This window comes from Orcinus orca, chromosome 10 (genome assembly GCF_937001465.1).
Source record: "Orcinus orca chromosome 10, mOrcOrc1.1, whole genome shotgun sequence".
Classification (NCBI taxonomy): domain Eukaryota; kingdom Metazoa; phylum Chordata; class Mammalia; order Artiodactyla; family Delphinidae; genus Orcinus; species Orcinus orca.
The window spans coordinates 17,437,796-17,459,692 of NC_064568.1; the positions used below are offsets into that span (position 1 = coordinate 17,437,796).

Sequence of the window (21,897 nt, forward strand, 5' to 3'; positions counted from 1 at the left end):
ATCTATTCCTCAACCCAGCAGTTGTTTGCAAGGCACGCCAACCTAGAGTTCTTGTCCCTGTAGGGCCAGAGTGAAAGGGCTTAGGAAAAAAAAAAAAACAGAAAAACTGCTGCATAATCGGTATTCATGTTCTGCTTGGCAAAGAGAAACCAAAGTGCTCTACCTCAGGGGACAGACCTAGTCGTCAGTGTGCTTTGAAGTACACGATGCTAAGGTGGGGCATGTAGATGCCACACTAGAAAAGGTTCGGTGTTGGTTTTGGCATTTACAAATAAATGACATGAGTTTGTCAGTGCTGCTGTCCAGAGAAGATCTGAGAAGCCAAGGAACTTCTACAAACATATATTCTGCAGAATATGATTCCTATGCCATCATTTTATATTGGCCTTTAAGCAGTATACATACCACTTGGGGGATGGTATCAAAATATTTCAGAGCCTGATAACTCTCATGTGAGTGCAGTCATGAGACATCACCTCGCTATCGGAACACAGTGTCGTAGTCCTTTGCTGTGGGGAATGGGACGGGGAGGGTAAATAGTTGAGCTTCCATGTTGCTTGGAATAACCTCATTTTCTAGACATAACGTTCCGGCTTCTGTTTCCTCTTGTGTAAGCTGTTCTAAAGACAGCCGTGTTCAGTTAGTTCGGATTCTGTCGTTGGAAAGAATGCTGGATGCAGCGTCCGAAGTTCTGACCCATCAGTCACCAGCAAGGTCATCTTGCGCGGTTTATTTGTGGCTATAAGGGGAGAGGGATGCACGTACTTTGGGTCTTGCCAGCTTCCCATGACTGTGATGACAGACGTGTTAAGAGGCGTCTTCATTTAAGTCATGTGGTAGACAGTGGGCACTCGGTAAGTGTAGACATTGAGGATGCAGCAGTAGCAAAGGACTGTGTGCACAGTGGGAAACAACACAGCAGTTAAGCTAGCTGCTGTTTCCCGAACATGGGCCAGAATGTCAGGTCATTTGAGTTCCTCCTTGATACTTGCCATATCTACCTGTGACCTGTATTATCACTTACTTAATATTCTCATTGACTTTTTAAGGAAAAGCAAAGGCATTCATTTAAGAAGGAAATGTCATATCGCTTCCATAAAAGGGAAACTAATCTCACCTGACAGGAACTGGGAAAATACACACCATTAAAACAGAACAATATAATTAATTTCCAGTTAGCTAGTATGTCCCATAAAGGCTGTGAGCCTGAGGCTGCTCTTTTCTCTCCCAGGCAAGATGAGAAGGGGATGAAATTGTGTTAAAGACACTCCAGTGGGAAGCCATGCCTTCCCCGCCGTGAGATTTATTATTTCATGCCTGATCTGCACACCTCCAAACCTACCCCCTTCCCACCAGGCATTCCTGGGGAAACCTGAAACAGAGCAGTGAAGTCCTCGGACGCCCGCACGTTTTCCTTTTAGCTGCTTACACACGAAAACCGTCTTTCCGGCTTCCGCTTAATTATAATCCTCTCCCCCTCTACTGTTTTTCGACAGGTTAATGGCAAAGACTTATCCAGAGCAACTCATGACCAGGCTGTGGAAGCCTTCAAGACAGCTAAGGAGCCCATCGTGGTCCAGGTGTTGAGGCGAACACCACGGACCAAAATGTTCACGCCTCCGTCAGAGTCACAGATGGTGGACACGGGAACCCAAACGGACATCACCTTTGAGCACATCATGGCTCTTACCAAGATGTCCTCACCCACCCCACCTGTGCTGGATCCCTATCTCTTGCCCGAGGAGTAAGTCACATGGTGATGAATCTTAAATGTGTTAAGTGTGGTACAGAAGTACAGAGAAGTTGGTTTCTCCCCTTCCGTGTGGTGAAAACAATGAACACATCTTACAGTTTCCCCCCAAGTTGCCCACGTTTCACTTTCTTGTTTATAGAGGCAATAAATTGAATCCTGCTCAAAACCGCTCCGACATATTAATTACTTTGTTATAACCCTGGAGCGGAGTTACTCAAATTATATTCGAAGAACAAAATGACTTACAAATGTCATAAAAGTTGTTTCCGAATAAGATTTAATCACCGCAAATGGCAGTGGGAAGGTTTGGTAGTTCTCACTAGAGGGAGTGCTGATGGTTGTTTTAAAGAGACAGCAAAGCAAGTTGTGAGTGTCAAGAGAGCCCACGAGGTTGTGCCTTCTGCTTTCTTGGGTCTCATTTCAAACCTGGATCCACGGAGTAAATTCACACGTGCCTCATATAAGCACTGCAGTTACCGATTAAATAACAGCTGTGATCCAATGCATCACGTAAATTACTTTACACACGACTCTCCTCTTACCTTACTTACTGCCAGAGATATCAGGTAGTTCAGAGGCTCCGAGTTGGACAAAGCCTAATCTCCAGCTGTGTAACTTGGGTAGTTGATTTCCCTGGGCCTCATTTTCCTTCTATTAAAATGGGATGATGATCATAGTACCCATCTCGTAGGACTGTTGAAGGATTAAATGAACTAATGCGTGGCAGGTTCTCAGCGTGGCATACGGTAAGCGCTGGATAAACGATAGTGGCGATCACTGGTAATTTAGTGATTGATGTAAAATATGGAGGGACAAAAATGAAAAGCAAGAAATTTTCTCAGGTGGACAAGTGGCTTAAAAGATGTCCATTTTAAGGTGGCTTTTTGGATGTGATTTTGCACATCTCTGGACAAGGTGTCCACCTCCCCTTCTTAGCCTCTCTGGTTGATGTTAGAGTCCCTCCTCCCATCTCGCTGCTGGTTTAGATCATTGCCTTGATGCCTTATTTCAAAGGGCATCTCCACCTCTCCTAGGGAGATCCTCTGAGCAATACCTGTTGGATTCCTATTAGTAACTCAGTAGCTGGAGTGAGCACACGTTTCCTGTTGTTCTACCAGATTCCAGACAGAGGCTGGCCTCTCATCCCGTGGTTCTGACGGTTAGCTGTCATCAGAACCCAGGGCTAATTCCCCAGGCGTGACAAGGTGAATTGGGCGGCGGGCAGCGTGTAAAGGTAGAGGAGGGGGTGCCCCCCCGCCCCCGATCCCGTCGGACACTCAAAGTGCACAAGGCAGTATGCAGAGAACTGTCACCTCACCCATTTCTCATGACTGTCCCTTCTGTGCCACGAGGAACTGCAGACTCAGCGGTGGTACTCCATGAAAGCTGGCAGCTGGATGGAAAGGCAGGTCTGTCCCACCTCAGCGTCAATACTCCATAGCATGCCAGTTGCTAGGAAACAACTGGATGATTCACTGACTACAGTCATTCAAATCAGTTGTTTGATGTTTTAGACCCAAACTGCCTTTCACGTTGATGAGACCTTTAAGGCTACTCCTGACTCTCGATGTTGAACCGTCACAATGACAGGCCTTTTAGAAGCTAAACCCTTAATTTCCTCTTAAGTCTAGTTAACGTGACATGACTCTTCCCCCAAGGGGCAATTTGAGAAATGTCAGAAGAGTGCGGAGGTCAGTGCTCTCCTGCTTCTGGCTGCGAGGTCAGAGGACAGCAGGAGTGTGCATCAGGGCTGAATGGGGGGGGTGGGGGTGGGGCGGGGGTTTACCCTGAGGCTTGAAAGCCCAGGCCTTCCAGCAGCGTCCTCAGTACTAACAGCTCCTTAAGTGCAGGCAGCATATTTGCCTGATGGGTGCAGAAAATTGAAAGCCAGCCCTCGTTTGAATGACCGCTCATGTCTGGTCTGTTGTTTCAAAACTAAGTGCCTGGGTGAGAAGACCAGAGCCCACTGATTGCCCTGTTGACCTTTGAGAACGCGGAGGTTTGGGTCCCCAGCCAACACTCAGGCTGAAGCTCTCCATCCGCATCTGACACCTTTCAGAGCCACAGACCTGACTGAGCATGTTGTAATTCCCGCTGGCTTTGGTCCTAGAGGTTCCGTTAGTGGTGTTTCCAAAGAGGTGGTGGGCTCTGTGAATTGTGCTGTACACTTGTTAGCCTAGAGAAATGCAAGCTTCCGTTCTCCTAGGCGTGTGTACGCGTGTGGGTCTGCATATATACACACGTGCATTATATGTGTGCATGTATGCACGTGTTCTGCATACGTATACGTGTATACTGGGTGATGTCAAATGTATTTCTCGTTGCGAGACAATCAAAGAAGTTTGAAAAGAAACGTCCTAGATGACAGCATAGCAGTTTCAGTTTCACAGCCCTTTGAACCTATCTCAGAGGCCGGCACGTGTCTTTAAGTGTTGCCTGAAGTGAAGCTTTTTTCTCCCCAGAGATAAAAATCTAAGAATGAAGCCATGAGCAGTCAATAAGAGTTTGTCTCCCACCTACAGACTGAGTTAGAAATTAGTCACATTGACTCACATGACTAGTGGGCCAGGGAATGATCAGTGCACGCCACAAAGCCAGTCCCTCTCTCACCGTGCATCTTTTTTTTTTTAACAAGTTTTTTTATTGCAGTGTAGTTGATTTACAATGTTGTGTTAATTTCTGCTGTACAGCAAAGTGATTCATTATGCATATATATACATTCTTTTTTATATTCTTTTCCATTATGGTTTAATCATAGGATATTGAATATAGTTCCCTGTGCTCTAGAGTGTGGGACCTTGTTGTTGATCCATTCTCTGTATACTAGCTTACGTGTGCTTACCCCAATCTCCCACCCCATCCCTCGCCCTCAACCTGCATCTAAACTCCTTCTTGTGGAGGAAATGGGCTTTAGAGAAGATGGTGGAAATATTGTGAGGGAGGTCCTGACTGTGCCGGGAAACGCAACCAGAGAGAAGTGAACTGAGTGAGAACCTCAGCCTCTGAGAACAGCCCCTGTGGCACTGATGGGCCTTGTGATGGGGTGATGGGAACAGATACTTAGAACTGCAAGCAGGGCCTTAACGATCTTTCATCTTTTTTCAGGCATCCCTCAGCCCATGAATACTACGATCCAAATGACTACATTGAAGGCATCCATCAGGAGATGGAGAGAGAGGAGCTGGAGCTGGAGGTAAGAAGCACGTCCCTGGCTCGTTTCAATAGTCGCTGTGAAGGCTAATACGTCTCTAGCAGCGTGCATTGAGATTACGGATGCTCATGGAATGTCCACCTCTCGTGGATTTCTTTTAGAAGAGCCGCGTTCAGTGGGTTGAGGCCTCCCTGGAACACTGCTTGGCAAGAAGAAGGGCTATTTAATAACCTTTATAGGACAACACTGCTTTTTGAGGATCATTGTGACAAAGCAGAGGTCTTTAAAAAGCTATCAAATACCTCAGGAGCTAGATTTTTGGAGTAGGATGTCGACTTTGTAAATCTTTGATATTTCGTTAACTTTGTAGCAGTGGGTTCTTTAGTTCCATCTTACTTTCTAACACCTTTGAGAATCTGATGGAAGCTGTGGTCTCTCCCTGGAAAAATGCTCCCGTCTCTAAGAGTTTGCATGTGATATCTGGAGAGTCACTGAGTTCCCACAGTATCTGCCGCATGTGGCCCACTCTGCCTTACAGTTGTTTTGTTATATCTGATACACCAGAACCGCTGTTTGCTTTCTCTTTCCCTCTAGCTTAACCCAACGCCTTTAAACTAAGGTCAATTTTTTTCTTGTTTGAATTTTATTTTATTTTTTTTTGATACAGCAGGTTCTTATTAGTTATCTATTTCATACATAGTAGTGTATATATGTCAATCCCGATCTCCCAATTCATCCCCCCACCACCATTGTCCCCCCGCCCCCCCGCTTTCCCCAACTTGGTGTCCATACGTTTGTTCTCTACATCTGTGTCTCTATTTCTGCCCTGCAAACCGGTTCATCTGTACCAATTTTCTGGATTCCACGCATATGCGTTAATATACGATATTTGTTTTTCTCTTTCTGACTTACTTCACTCTGTGTGACAGTCTCTGGGTCCATCCACGTCTCTACAAATGACCCAACTGCGTTCCTTTTTAGGGCTGATATTCCACTGTATTTATACACCACATCTTCTTTATCCATTCGTCTGTCGATGAGCATTTAGGTTGCTTCCTCGACCTGGCTATTGTAAATAGTGCTGCAGTGAACACTGGGGTGCATGTGTCTTTTGAATTATGGGTTTTTCTGGGTATATGCCCGGTAGTCGGATTCCCTTTTCTCCACACCCTCTCCAGCATTCGTTTGTAGATTTTCTGATGATGCCCATTCTAACCGCTGTGAGGTAATACCCCATTGTCACTTTGATTTGCATTTCTCTGATAATTAGTAATGTTGAGCATCTTTTCATGTGCCTCTTGGCCATCTGTATGTCTTCTTTGGAGAAATGTCTATTTAGGTCTTCTGCCCATTTCTGGATTGGGTTGTAAACGAAGGAGAATTTTAAAGGAAATGCTGTATCCCTAGCTCAGTCAGAAAATCAGCATCCCTTGACATGAATAGAAGGTGTCCAATCAATACAGCGGACACGAGGCAGTGTTATTAAATCCTGGTGCTTGTCACTGGTACCTGCCCAGCGCTGGCTGCCTGGGGCCCGTTCTCTCCACTGCCTCCTGCTGCCTTTCTCTCTGTCTAAGGAGATGGGCTAGTATCACAGAAGTGGTAAGACTAGCCCAAACTGAGGCTTTCTTCCTAAAGGAAGTAACTTTCTCCACGTGAACTATCTGAGAGCATCTTGCTTTTAGTGGGAGGAGGCCACTCTGAAACGCCTCCCTAGAGCCTTGTTATTCAAAGTGTGGCGCAAAGACTGGGACAGCAGCGTGTGGGGGGTTGTGAGAAACACAGAATCTGGGCCCTCAGACGTACAGAATCAGAATCTGCATTTTACCAAGATCCCCAGGTGTTTTGGTGCACAAGTCCCAGGGCCCTTGACCTGGAGGCCCCAGGCCCAGGCAGAGAAGCCCAGGCTTCCATTTGCCCTCGTCCTGAGTCACACGATCGAGGCTCTGTGCGTTTCCTTCATTATGGCGGGAAGCTGTACCTCCGAGCCTCGAATACCACCCACGCCATTGGGGCAGAGTGAAGTCCCGTGGACTAGAGATGACTAAGCCCCTCACGGACATTCAAGACTCTGCTCAGACTTCTTCCTGTTGTTAAACAGAAAGCAAAAAGAGAGCCTACGCGCACGCTTACATTCATTTCTGCCCGCCTGCGTTTACTGAGCATCTGTTACACGGAATATCCTTTCTGGTGCTGGAAAGGCAAAATCAGCAAGTCATCACCCTGCCTGCCCTTCAGGAGGCCATAGTCCCTTTGGGTCATCAGCCATTAGCTTAGACGTGAGCTTTTCATCTAGAAAACCAAACTGTGGCCATTCTCCATCTACAGCTCCTTTGAGCATCATCACGAAGTACCATGAGTCCATACCAGGCAGGAAGGCTGCTGTTACATTTGGACTTTCGTTTAGAGCCGCTTGGACGTCACCAGGTTATTTCTGTTAACTAAGTGAACCTGGTGGTTTTGGGTGAGCGGCGCGTCCCAAGTTCTGAGGTCAAGATTCAGGGAGGTTCTCTCCGTGGCCCCTCACCAGGAGGGAATCTCCAGGAGAGGACAGTGTGTATTCTTCCAGGAAGGCTCTGTTGCAGAGGCGTGTCTCTGGAACGTCACCCGGTCAGTTCGAGAAGGTTAATGAACAGCAGCACGGCCAAGAGCTGGCATTCCTAAAGCAGACCCAGTTTTCTGGGGGAACGGCGTGTACCATCATCGCCGCTTCCTCGCAAGATTTCTTAGAGCCGTCAACAGTGTGTCCCTGCTAGGTCCCATCAGCCTGTTGGGTCCCCCCACCCAGGCTTGCTGTGAGTAAGGGGGCCAACCTCAGCCCGCCACCGCTCCTCGTGTTAAGTTGAAGTAGATCAACATCTGCCCCTTTCGAAAAGTAACCCGTTCCATGGATATTATATAGGAGGAAAATACATGAGTGTTTGGGGATATTATGGAAGCAAATGCACAGAGAAAAACAGATGTTCTCTCTTTTAAAGCACACAAAATGATCATATTTAGGTAAGTGTCAAATCCCTGTTATTGTGAAACTGCTTAGCGTTAAAAGGATTACACCCCAGTATACCCAAGGGTCGAGCCGCCAAATAATTACCCGTAAATTTTCAGGTACTGAACACCTGCTCTGGATCTTCCTGTAGGTAATTAAGACGGAGAAATAGACGTCTGAAGAAGGCTTTTCTTTTTCCTTCGTCTGTTGTTTTAATTTCCCAGTTGATTCATCAGTAGCATCCTAGCCGGGCTGTGAAGCTGCCGTCACCTATGCTGTGTCTTGATGATGTCATTTTGAAACCAGAAAGGAAAAGAAAGCTACGCTCTCACCAGGGAGACTAAAATGATCTCCAAACCTGGTTGCAGAGTGTAACGTCATAAGATCTCAAGGGAAGCGAGACCGTCCTGGAGGTAATGCAGGCTGTCCCCGCCATCCTATGCCCTTTTCTTTAGCCTTTAAGGCACAGCGCCAGGGCTCCTCCGGGGAACCTTCCCTGGTCGGCCCTATCCTCACTGAGTCAGCTTCCTCACCACCCTCGCGATTTCATCAGCACTTGACCATTCTTTCTCCTGCCACCTGCAGTCAGAACCTGCCCCCTGCTCTTATTTTATCCCCCCAGATCCTGGCCCGGCTCAGTGTGGCTCATCTCCAGCAAAGCTTCCGTACGGCTCTGGCTAAAGCACCCCTCCCCCAGTAGGGCCATTTCCTACTTAGACTCCTTGTGCTCAGACAGCTCCTGGCAGGGGGTAGGCACCCAAGAAACATCTCTTGGATACAGGAATAAATGCCTTGTGACCCAATCTCACATGTCAGGACCTTGAAGGCAAGTGCAGTCTTCCTAGAGACATCTCTACGTCCCCGACAGTGCCACGCATAGATAACGTGTGGAGATGATTTCAAGAAATATGAACAAGCAGTTCTGGATCGATAAGGTCTTAGAGTTGTGCTTCAGTAACCAGTCTTCCTAGAGGTGCAAAAGCCATCGAAATTAGTCTCTGGGATGCCCTCTGATGAAAGTGGCTGTCGTTGAAACAGAAAGCTTGAATCAACCAAGGCGGAATGGCCCCCGTACTTTACTCAATTGAGCTATCGTTTCCATTTCATCTAAAATGTCAGGCTTAGCTGTTCATTTTTATCCAGCCGTCCATCTAGACTGGTAAGCAACAGGACACCAGTGGTGGGGGAGGCGTAATCCAGATAATGGTAATCCATTATTCATACGAGTTTGATTAATGGTCTGCTTTGCCATCTTATCTCCATCATCACAGACAGATATGTATTGATGCCCTCTGTGCTTTCCATGAGGTACTCAATTGTGGAAGGTTCTACGTCTAGCTTGGAGTGAGAATGAAATGTTGAGAATTTACTAACCACTCAATAAGCTGGAGGAACGGCAGTTTCCACCGAGCCCCAAGATGTTGTCTCTGGGGATAAGACGGTAGAAGAGCCGAGAAGTTTCAGAGAAGTGAAGTGACTTTCCTAGGGCAGCCTGGCTTGCTAATGGCAGAGCCAAGTTCATTTTTCGTTTGGATCTTTAGTCCGCCTTGGAATCTCAAGCGAATTCAGTTTTATTGAGCACCTACCATGCGCGGTATATAAGGCTAGACGCTGCTTTTAGTGCACAGTTCAACTACTACTGCGTTACTGTAATTAATCTTCTTTATGAGCAGCCAAGGTAAAACCTAAATCTATACAGATCCCAAGACGGTATCGGCTCTTAACAGTGTTGTATTTCCAGAGCTTCTGAAAACCTCTATGGTTCACTCTTTGCTTAACTATTAGCAACCAGGCTCTTCTCTATGATGTGCAACCATCCCCTGGAAATGCAGTGACCACAACTAAGTCATAGTGGGGTTTTTTTGGTGGTGGTGTTTTTTTTTTTCCTGTCAAGAGATTAACCATGTTTAATTCTGGGTGATAAGAATATAAATGATCATTCCCTTCTTTGCACTTTTCTGAATTTAATTTTTTCTACTTTAAAATCTTTTTAATTTAAAAAAAATTTTTATTTTACATTAGAGTACAGTTGATTAACAATGTTGTATTAGTTTCAGGTAGACACAGCAAAGGGATTCAGTTATACAGATACATGTGTCTATTCTTTTTCAAATTCTTTTCCCATTTAGGTAATTACAGAATACTGAGCCAAGTTCTCTGTGCTATACAGTAGCTCCTTGTTGGTTATCTGTTTTAAATATAGCAGTGGGTACGTGTCAATCCCAGACTCCCACTCTATCCCTCCCCCGCACCTCTTCCCCCGGTAACCGTAGTTCATTCTCTAAATCTGTGAGGCGGTTTCTGTTTTGTAAAGAAGTTCATTTGTATCATTCTTTTTAGATTCCGCATATCAGCAATATCATATGATATTTGTCTTTCTCCGTCTGACTTACATCACTTAGTATGATAATCTCCAGGTCCATCCATGTTGCTGCAAATGGCATTATTTCATTCTTTTTAATGGCTGAGTAACATTCCATTGTATATATGTACTGCACCTTCTTTATCCATTCATCTGTCGATGGACATTTAGGTCGCTTCCATGTCTTAGCTATTGTAAACAGCCCTGCAGTGAACATTGGGGTGCATGTATCTTTTCGAACCATGTTATTCTCCGGATGTATGCCCAGGAGTGGCATTGCTGGATCATACGGTAGCTCTCTTTTTAGTTTTTTAATGAACCTCCATACTGTTCTCCATAGTGGCTGCACCAATTTACATTCCCACCAACAGTGTAGGAGGGTTCCCTTTTCTCCACACCCTCTCCAGCATTCATTGCTCTTAGGCTTTTTGATGATGGCCATTCGGACTGGTGTGAGGTAATATCTCATTGTAGTTTTGATTGCATTTCTCTAATTAGTGACGTTGAGCATCTTTTCGTGTGCCTCTTGGCCATCTGTATGTCTCCTTTGAAGAAACGTCTATTTAGGTCTTCTGCCCATTTTTTGATTCGGTTGCTTGTTTTTTTGATATTGAGTCACATGAGCTGTTTGTAAACTTTGGAGATGAACGCCTTGTCAGTCGCATCGTTTGCAAATATTTTTTCCCATTCTGTGGGTTGTCTTTTCGTTTTGTTTATGGTTTCCTTTGATGTGCAGAAGCTTCTGAGTTTAATTAGGTCCCATTTGTTTATTTTTGGGTTTATTCCCATTACTCTAGGAGACAGATCAAAAAGGATCTTGCTGCAATTTATGGCAAAGAGTGTTCTGCCTATGTTTTCCTCTAAGAGTTTATAGTATCTGGTCTTACCTTTAGGTCTTTAATCCATTTTGAGTGTGGTGTTGGAGAGTGTTCTAATTCTTCTACATGTAGCGGTCCAGTTTTACCAGCACCATTTATTGAAGAGATTGTCTTTTCTCCAGTGTATAGTCTTGCCTCCTTTGTCATATATATATTGACCATAGGTGTGTGGGTTTATCTCTGGGCTTTCTATCCTCTTCCATTGAGCTAGGTTTCTGTTGTTGTGCCAGTACCATCCTGTTTTGATGACTGTAACTTTAGTATAGTATAGTCTGAAGTCAGGGAGCCTGATTCCTCCAGCTCCAGTTTTCTTTCTCAAGATTGCTTTGGCTATTCAGGGTTTTTTGTGCCTCCATACAAATTTTAGGATTTTTTGTTCTAGTTCTGTGAAAAGTGCCTTTGGTAGTTTGACAGGGATTGCATTGAATCTGTAGATTGCCTTGGGTGGTATAGTCATTTTCACAATATTGATTCTTCCAATCCAAGAACATGCTATATCTTTCCATCTGTGTGTCATCTTCGATTTCTTTCATCGGTGACATAGTTTTCAGTGTACAGGTCTTTTGCCTCCTTAGGTAGGTTTCTTCCTAGGTAGTTTATTCTTCTTGATGCGATGGTAAATGGGATTGTTTCTTTAATTAGTCTTTCTGATCTTTCATTGTTAGTGTATAGAAACGCAACAGATTGCTGTGTATTAATTTTGTATCCTGCAATTTTACCAAACTCATTAATGAGCTCTAGTGGTTTTCTGGTGGCAACTTTAGGATTTCGTATGTATAGTATCATGTCATCTGCGAACAGTGTCAGTTTTACTTCTTCTTTTCCAATTTGGATTCCTTTTATTTCCTCTTCTTCTCTGACTGCCATGGCTAGGACTTCCAAAACTATGCTGAACAAAAGTGGTGAGAGTGGACATCCTTGTCTTGTTCCTGATCTTAGAGGAAATGCTTTCAGTTTTCCATCACTGAGAATGATGTTTGCTGTGGGTTTGTCATATACGGCCTTTATTATGTTGAGGTATGTTTCCTCTGTGTACACTTTCTGGAGAGTTTTTATCATAAGAGGGTGTTGAACTTTGTCAAAAGCTTTTTCTGCATTGCTTGAGATGATCGTGTGGTTTATATTCTTCAGTTTGTTGATGTGGTGTATCACACCGATTGATTTGCGTATATTGAAGAATCCTTGCATCCCTGGGACAAATCCCACTTGCTCGTGGTGTACGATCCTTTTAATGTTTTGGTGGATGGGGATTGCTAACATTTTGTTGAGGATTTTTGCACCTGGGTTCATCTGTGATATTGGCCTGTAATTTTCTTTTTGTGTGTGTGGTATGAGTGATGGTGGCCTCATAGAGTGGGTTTGGGAGTGTTCCTTCCTCTGCACGTTTTTGGAACAGTTTCAGAAGGGTAGCTGTTAAGTCTTCTCTAAATGTTTGAGAGACTTTGCCTCTGAAGCCATCTGGTCCTGGACTTCTGTTTGTTGGAAGATTTTTAATCACAGTTTCAATTTCACTACTTGTGTGATTAGTCTGTTCATGTTTTCTATTTCTTCCTAGTTCAGTCTTAGAAGGTTGTACCTTTCTAAGAATTTGTCCATTTTTCTCCAAGTTGTCCATTTTATTGGCATGTGGTTGCTTGTAGCAGTCTCTGATGATCCTTTGTATTTCTGTGGTGGTGTCAGTTGTAACTTCTTTTTCATTTGTAATTTTATTGATCTGAGCGCTCTGTTTTTTTTTCTTGATGAGTCTGGCTAGAAGTTTATCAATTTTGTTTGTCTTTTTAAAGAACCGGCTTTTAGTTTCATTGATCTTTGCTAATGTTTTCTTCATCTCTATTTCATTTATTTCTGCTCTGATCTGTATGATATCTTTCCTTCTACGAACTTTGGGTCCTGTTTGTTCTTCTTTCTCTAGTTGCTGTAGGTGTAAGCTTAGGTTGTTTATTTGAGATTCTTCTTGTTTGCTGAGGTGAGATTGTATTGCTATAAAGTACACTCTCAGAATTGCTTTTTCTGCGTTCCATAGGTTTTGGATCATTGTGTTTTCATTTTCATTTGTCTCCAGATATTTTTTGATTTCCTCTTTGATCTCTTCAGGGATCCAGTGGTTGTGGAGTAGCATATTGTTGTTTGGCCTCCACGTGTTTAGTGTTTCACAGTTTTTTTTCTTGTAGTTGATTTCTAGTCTCATAGTGTTGTCATCGGAAAAGGTGCTTGATGTGATTTCAGTTTTCTTAAATTTACTGAGGCTTACTTTGTTGGCCCAGCATGTGATCAGTCCTGGAGAATGTTCCATGGGCACTTGTGAAGAATGTGCATTCTGCTGCTTTTGGACGGAATGCTCTGTAAATATCAATTAAGTCCACCCGGTCTAATGTGTCATGTAAGGCCTGTGTTTCCTGATTGATTTTCTGCTGGATGATCTGTCCATTGGTGAAAGTGGGGTGTTAAAGTCCCCCACTATGATTGTGTTACTTCCGATTTCTCCTTTTATGGCTGTTACAATTTCCCTTATATATTGAGGTGCTCCTATGTTGGGTGCATATATATAGTTACAACTGTTATATCTTCTTTTTGGATTGATCCCTTGATCATTGTGTCATATCCTTCTTTGTCTCTTGTAACGGTCTTTATTTTAAAGTCTATTTTGTCTGATATGAGTATTGCTACTCCAGCTTTCTTTGGATTTCCATTTGCATGGAATACCTTTTAGCATCCCCTCACTTTCAGTCTGTACCTGTCCCTCGATCTGAAGTGGGTGTCTTGTAGATAGCAATATATCCAGGTCTTGTTTTTATATCCATTCAGTGAGCCTGTGTCTTTTGGTTGGAGCACTTAATCCATTTACGTTTAAAGTAATTATCGATATGTATTTCCTATTGCCATTTTGTTGACTGTTTTGGATTTGTTTTTGTGAGTCTTTTTTCTTCCCTTCCTCTTTTGTTCTCTTGTGATTGGATGACTAATGTTAGTGTCGTGTTTGGATTCCTTTGTCTTTTGTGTGTGTGTGTGTCTATTGTAGATTTTCAGTCTGCAGTTTCCATGAGGTTTTGATACAGCAGTGTATATATACACAAGATTGCTTTACATTGCTGGTCTTTTAATTTCAAATGCATTTCCAATCTCCTGCATTTGTGCTCTCCTCTTCTCACCATTGCTGGTTTTGATATCATATTTGTGTGTGGATTTCCTACATTTACTGTATGTTTGCCTTTACCGAAGAGCTTTTCTATTCATAATTTTCTTGTTTCTAGTTGTAGCCTTTCCTTTTCTACTGAGAGAAGTTGCTTTAGCATTTGTTGTAAAGCTGGTCTGGTGGTGCTGAATTCTCTTAGCTTTTGCTTGTCTGTAAAGCTTTTGATTTCTCCATCAAATCTGAATGAGAGCCTTGATGGGTAGAATATTCTTAGGTCTTCCCTTTCATCACTTTAAATATATCGTGCCACTCCCTTCTGGCCTGCAGAATTTCTGCTGAGAAATCAGCTGATACCGTTATGGGAATTCCCTTGTGTGTTATTTGTTGCTTTTCCCTTGTTGCTTTCAATATCTTTTTCTATGTCTTTAATTTTTGTCCGTTTGATTACTGTGTGTCTCGGTGTTTTCCTCCTTGGGTTTATCCTGCCTGGGACTCTCTGCACTTCCTGGACTTGGGTGACTATTTCCTTTCCCATGTTAGGGAAGTTTTCAGCTATTAATGCTTCCAGTATTTCCTCAGGTCCTTTCTCTCTCCTCCTTCCAGGACCCCTGTAATGTGAATGTTGGTGTGTTCATTGTTGTCCCAGAGGTCTCTGAGACTGTCTTCACTTCTTTTCATTCTTTTTCCTTCTGTTCCGTGGCAGTGATTTCCATCATTCTGTCTTCCAGTTCACTTATCCATTCTTCTGCATCAGTTATTATGCTGTTTGTTCCTTCTAGTGTATTTTTCATTTCAGTCACTGTATTGTTCATCTCGGTTTGTTTGTTCTTTAGTTCTTCAAGGTCTTTGTTAAACATTTCTTGCACCTTCTTGATCTGTGCCTCCATTCTTTTTCTGAGATCTTGGATCATCTGTACTACCATTACTCTAAATTCTTCTTCGGGTAGATTGCCTATCTCCACTTCACTTAGTTGTTCTTCTGGGGTTTTATCTTGTTCCTTCATATGGGACATATTCCTGTGCCATGTCATTTTGTCTAACTTTCTGTGATTGCGGTTTCCGTTCCAGGCTGCAGGGTTGTAGTTTTTCTTGCTTCTGCTGTCTGCCCCCTGGGGGAGGAGGCTGTCTGAGAGGCTTGTGCAGGCTTCCCAGTGGGAGGCAGTGGTTCCTGCCCACTGGTGCGTGGAACTGGGTCTTGTCCTTCTGGCGGGTAGCTATGGCCATGCCAAGGGGCATGCCTAGAGGGCTGTAGGCTCAGGAAGACTTTATGCAGGCTGTCTGCTGATGGGTGGGGCTGTGTTCCTGCCCTGCTGGTTGTTTAGCCTGAGGCATCCCAGCACTGGAGCCTGCAGGCTGTTGGGTAGGGCCAGGACTTGGTAAGAAAATGGCAGCCTCCAGGAGGGCTCGAGCCAATAAGTACTCCTCAGAACTGCCGCCACCAGTGTCTTTGTACCCTCAGTGAGCCACAACCAATGCCCGTCTCTGCAGGAGACCCTCCAATACTAGCAGGTAGGTCTTGCCCAGAGTCTTATGAAGTCACTGCTTTTTTCCCTGGCTCCTAGTACGCACAGGACCCTGTGTGTGCCCTCCAAGAGTGGACTTACCGTTTCCTACTGTCCTGTGGAATTCCTGCAATCAAACCCTGCCAGACTCTCTGAGGGCTCCTTCCTCTTGTAACCAGACCCCCAGGCTGAGGAGCCGGACGTAGGACTCAGAATTTTCACTCCTGTGGGAGAACTTCTGTGGTGTAATTATTTTCCCGCTTGTGAGTCGCCCCCCACCCCCGGTGGGTCTGGGATTTGATTTTACAGCAGTTGCACCCCCTCCTACCATCTTGTTGTGGCTTCTTTGTCTTTGGATGTAGTGTATCTTTTTTTTGGTAGCTTCCAGGGGTTTTTTGGTCCATGGTGGTTGAGCAGTTAGTTGTGATTTGGTTGTTTTGTGTAGGAAGCCGTGAGCTGACATCCTTCTACTCCACTGTCTTGTCTCTGTCCTCGTGTGGGTTGTAAGTGACACTTTTCCAACTTCTGTGTAGAGTTCCCAAGAAGATCCAGGTAACAAAAGGAAATACTATAGCCCATGCTATCTTAACATCGTCAAGTACATACCTGGAGTAAACCCCAGAGTAATACCCTGTGCTTTGTTTGTTTGCTTGTTTTATAAATTTATTTATTTATTTATTTTGGGCTGCGTTGGGTCTTTGTTGCTGCGCACGGGCTTTCTCTAGTTGCCGCGAGCAGAGGCTGCTCTTCATTGCGGTGCGTGGGCTTCTCGTTGCGGAGCATGGGCTCTAGGAGCGCGGGCTTCAGTGGTTGTGGCTCACGGGCTCGGTGGTTGTGGCTCACGGACTCCAGAGCACAGGCTCAGTAGTGTGGCGCACAGGCTTAGTTGCTCCGCGGCATGTGGGATCTTCCCAGACCAGGGCTTGAACCCGTGTCCCGTGCATTGGCAGGCGCATTCTTAACCACTGAGCCACCCGGGAAGTTCCCCTGTGCTTTATTATTACTGAAAATGTGCTTTACCAGCATCTGTTTATCCAGAACCACACATCCTTCTTAGAACCAGACCACTTCCAAGATAGAAAGCGGCTCCTAAAGGACTGCCCTTAAAGTAGCATTGCGCTCCCCTTCTTGAGTCTGGTTTAAAGGCTCGAGTGCTAAAGCTGTGCTTGGCAGCCAGCTGGAATTGGGGTGGGGCGTGAGGCTTGGACATCCTCAGGCGAGTGTTTCAGATTGGAGTTGGCTCCTCCCATGCACTGCCCTGACACACAGCATATGCCTCAGGCCGCAGCCAGGCCTGGGCTTCTCCTCCGCAGCAAGGACGTAAATTGGCCTTTGCAGTTTTTAAGTCAAGTCTATCCAAAGTGAGAAAGTGAGTGTCCCCATGACAGCCTGTCCTGGGAAATTTTGCAGTGGGATTTAAAGGCTCAGTGCAGTGCTGGGCCGTATATCATTCTGCTAGAGCGAGGAAGCGTTGTTTTCAGAATATCAGTGACTGCAAACAGACCTGGTAATCAGAACGTCTTGTCTACCAGGCAGAAATGTCATTTTCACCAACACGTGTTGTATGTAACATAAGTCCAAACAGCATTTATGGGGAATCTGTGACTAATTTTCGAACCACATATGGGGTTAACGGCAGCATATAAAAAGGGTTTAAGTAAGGAAGAGCGTAGGCTACTGTTCTTGATTAATTATCAGTGATTCAGGTGAAAATACTTTAAAGCAACAAATGTTTTAGGATCTCTTCCATGCCAACCTGCTGTTTTGTTCTAAGAAAGTTGTCTAAGTTGTTATAATAGTAGTTCTTCCAATTTCTGTCAATCAAAATATTGACAAAAGATAGAGTAGGAGTGCTTTTCAAGTTAGGTTTTGATCAAAATCCTATTGATTGTAGATAGCAGACTGCACAGAGTTTGGGGACTAGGCCAAATGCATGCAATCTTTTTTTACGTGTCGGACCTTCATCTGTCACATTCCCTTCGAGTCTTCCTTTTTCCTACTTGAATACTCCTAGTATGTCATGCTGTTTTTTTCCCAAGACATCAGTTCCAGACTTTTCACTTTCCCGAGCTCTTAAATGGAGCCCTCAATCCTACACGTGTATTACAGAGTCATGCTTCTCAGACTCTCGGCGGTGACCAGGTTAGCCGGTTGGTTTAATTTTTAACATGTCACTGACCAATACGTGATTCTGCCATGAGTGACTCCATAGCTCACCCCTTGCCACTTCAGCTCAACAGTACCTGACGCAGTCTTACACCGTGGTCAGCGAGACAAGTCTGCTAATCCTATCCTTGGCTATCATGACAGCGTCCAAGTGCTATAAAATTTCTAAACACTGCCCTCATTTTCTGCACCTACCTCGCCGTGACCTTGAAGCAAACTTTGAGTCATAGTAGAGTGAAGCCCAGTGGAACTCTGGTATCTTTTGACCTTTCTTAAGAGCTGTTCACCTTGGTGGCCAATCATTCAGTGAAAACTATAACCTGTAGTATCACTTTTATTCTGGGAAAAGTCATATCACAATGTTTATTATCTTTCTAAGTTTTCTTCTTTCAGCCTCTCCAGTTACCCTTCTCTCTGCTTTGGTTGCACGTGACCTTGTTCCAGAACCGGCTGGCTTCCACCTTGAAGCCAGGGCTCTGTGGCAGCAGTGGGGCTGCAGCGGTGCATGTAGAGACAAACGAGTAATCAGGAAATTCCACGGATTTACGCTGCCTCTTAGGAAGCGCCGAAACGGAGAAGGTCTTCCCTTTTGCCTGTACCCAGATGAGGTGCAACCTGAGACAGAGACTTGGGCATGCGTTTGAAACATGAGGATGCTGTGGGCCTAGTATATTTGCGGTATGCAACCGGGTTATTCCAAAGTACCTGGAAAGTTATGTGTCCTCGCGGTTAAACTCGTGCTGCCTCTTTGATCGCTTAGTCTTTTTCTCAAAACAACGAGAAACGAAATTTCCATCCAACTCAACTAAATTATCAGAAATTAATGGGATTTCATTTAAGGGAAACGTGCCAGGCTGCTAAAGCTGTAATGAGGAAGTCATTGAATTAATTCACAGGTCAATATTCAGAAAATAAAAGTATCTTCTTGGGGGGCACGAGAAATACACGCACTCGGCTGCTGCAGACAACGGCTGTGACTTCCGGCAAGAAGCTGCCTGCACGTCTTGTACTGCGGTTTTCCGTGGACTGTCTCTGGGCCCGTCACTGTGCTGAGAGCTCGGCAGTCTCGTCTCAGTGACTCTTCACCCTGTCCAGGCGGCAGGGTGACATGCGCCAGTGAGGAAGCAGGCTCAGATACGGTAACGAGCCCATGAAACCCCGTGATGAAGCTGCTAGAAAAAGCTACAGTTGGGATCTGCACACAGGTCTTCTGAGCCTCTTCAGCACCGCACTATACTCTACACATCAGCCGGAAAGCCTGCTGAAAGTATCAAGCAGATCATGGCAGTCTTCACTTTAAAAGTTTTCCAAGGCTTCCCGTGATGCTGAAATCAAATCTGAGCTCCCCGACGCTGGCCCGTTGGCCCCGCTGCCTGGCTATGCTCAGCCTGCCCCGCTCTTCCTCGTTCACAGGGCTTCAGCCCTCCTGGCCCCAGGGCCTTTGCACCTCCTGTTCTTCTGTCTCGAAAGTATCCATGGTATTGGGCACCCAGGGGAGGGTTCCGTAAGTATCTGCTATGTAACTGTGTTGAGCTTTGACCACAAAAACAACTGTGCCCTCACCAAGAAGAGCCGGGAGAGAGAAGATATTTCCAGAGACCGACCCCATCTCAGAGCTCCAGCTGGTTGGCAAGCAGCTAACACTAAACACCAGACCGGGGCCTCTGCCTGAGAACTTATCATCGGGCAGCCCTTGGCCCTTCGTGCTGCCGCGTCTCGTGTGGGTGGTTGGCAGGATGGGCGGAAAGGGAGACTTGGCCCGTGAACGCTTTCAGAGAAGCACGCCACTTCCTCCAGGGGTCCAACAGTTTTCAAAGTTCTGACTTCATTCCAAAGTGCAGGTTAATTGGCAAATACAGTGGCGTTCCCTGTGCCCTTGTGTCTCGCGTTTGGGCTCGCTTTGCTTTTACTTAATTTGCTGTAATAGCGGCGGAAACTAATTTCTCGACTGTAAATATCACAGCTGTTGGGGAAAGCATTAATTGCGTGCTATCACGTTACCCTCCTTCCTTGGATCAATTTATGTGTAGTCTGTTTGCAAGTTCTGTTACTGTGCATATTAACAGAACACAACGGGAAATAATCTCACCACACACATTGGAGGCATTTGTACTGAAATGGCTGGATGGGTTGGGGTTTGGAAATATTCTTGTTTGTGGCAGACATTGAAAGAATGCTTTTTCAAAGCCCGACCCCAGAAGTCTTGACGCTGAGTGAAATATGGGTAATTTTTCTTTGGGGGGATCAATACAATAACTATTTTCAAAATGACTTTATATTGACTGAAAGGTCAGAAATGCCCTGGGCATTGATCCCATGCCCGTAATCACTTTTTTGTTTAGTAAGTTAACCGCTCTGCCCACATCCAATGCGAAGAAATCCAGTTCATCATTTAAACGAAATGTTTTTTAAAGCATTGGACGTCCTCCCAGCCCTCACTGCCTGCCGGGGTCTCACAGGGAAATGCCCTTTCTTTGTCTAGGAAGTGGATCTCTACAGAATGAACAGCCAGGACAAGCTGGGCCTCACAGTATGCTACCGGACGGACGATGAAGATGACATTGGGATCTATATAAGCGAGGTATCGGGGCTGATTTTTTATAACTGTCATAGCAAGAGCAAGAGAGTTGGTCTCTTTTTTGCCTTTTATGTGTCAACCAACCTTAACTCTGGCTCACGGAGATGTCTGTGGAAAGACGCAGACAGATTTCTTCGTCCCCTTTATCACGCTCCACAGAGTGACGTCTTTACATAGGGGTTAAGTCCTAATGTTGGCACATAAGACAAAACTACCCTTCAGAAGCCTGCAAATCGGCCATAAAATGGAGCCGTGTACATGGCTTCACGTGTTCAACCCCGAGGGAAGAGCAGATTCACATTTCCCTTCTCGTGTTCATTGAATGGGATGGGGGAGGGCATCACTTACACTTTTTAAAGTATTTCTGCGTCTGTTTCTCTTTTTTCTTTGCTTTTGGTGCGGTGTGTACAGTTGAATTCACGTAAGTTCAGTGCAATTTCAAAGTACATAGACGGAAGCTATCTTTATCTTCCCAGAGGAGACAATGCAAAGCAACTGATTTCAGGATGGATACCTTACCACGCACTGCCCTCTTTGCAAGCACAGAAACCCCATTTTGTCAGGAAATACAATCCATCCCCATGGGATGAATCAAGGGATGTGTCTGCTAGGCTTAACAATTATCCCTTGGGGTATACTTCGCCCACCAAGCTTAAGTTGGCCCATCATGACTGCATTTCGGGGGTGTCTCTCCCAAACTCAATCCCACTTGTCTCAATTATATTTCATTTTTAAAGTTACTTTCCAAACTTCAATATACCCATTTGGTAAAATAATTAAGTTGCTTTAATTATTTTCAAGGTTGCTAGCCCACATGATGAAGGGTACCCTTTAACCTGTTCTCCAGCACACTTTTGCTTTTCATTCCTGTGCGTGCAACAGGAGTCAGCTGTGCCTCTTCATCCCCTCAGGTCACCAGGGTCTGTGCACACTGCTGTGTAGCAGGGTTGCCGTGCAAGGATCCCGGAACACAGCCTGGAAAGGGCTTGGAAACAGATCAGTCCCTGTTCGTCTCCCTCTGCATGACCCTAAGTCTTGTTTATTTCGGCGCAAAACGAAAACAGAGGGACGAGCACGACCATGTGTTAGAGGCAGACTTTGGAAAGGGCCGTTGTTTATTTTCGTGCGTGTTTAAGTTACCCCCTCGGTGCTGAGATGTCTGCTGTGTGTTTCAGATCGACCCTAACAGCATCGCGGCCAAGGATGGGCGCATCCGAGAAGGAGACCGCATCATCCAGGTAGGTCAGCTTCCTGTTTATCACTACAGAGCAAACTGGTTCTCATTAATAGCTTTGGGGTGGAAATGCAGAAGTTAACAAACGGGGTCGCAAATATCGGGTGTGTGGTGAGGCCAGAGAAGGTAATGGCTGAAGTACAAGCTATGGAAA

At 45.0% G+C, this 21,897-nt stretch overlaps 1 protein-coding gene across 3 annotated transcripts in view; it reads left to right on the top strand.

The window, feature by feature from the left end:
* Positions 1–21,897, top strand: part of PDZRN3 (PDZ domain containing ring finger 3) — a 247,387-nt gene that overhangs the window by 218,677 nt on the left and 6,813 nt on the right. For all 3 annotated transcript variants that reach the window (XM_012532345.3, XM_049715557.1, XM_049715558.1), the window contains 4 exons: positions 1,497–1,744; positions 4,859–4,946; positions 20,414–20,512; positions 21,685–21,747. In XM_012532345.3, coding sequence (XP_012387799.1) covers positions 1,497–1,744; positions 4,859–4,946; positions 20,414–20,512; positions 21,685–21,747 — 498 coding nt within the window. The remainder of the gene's footprint in view (positions 1–1,496; positions 1,745–4,858; positions 4,947–20,413; positions 20,513–21,684; positions 21,748–21,897) is intronic.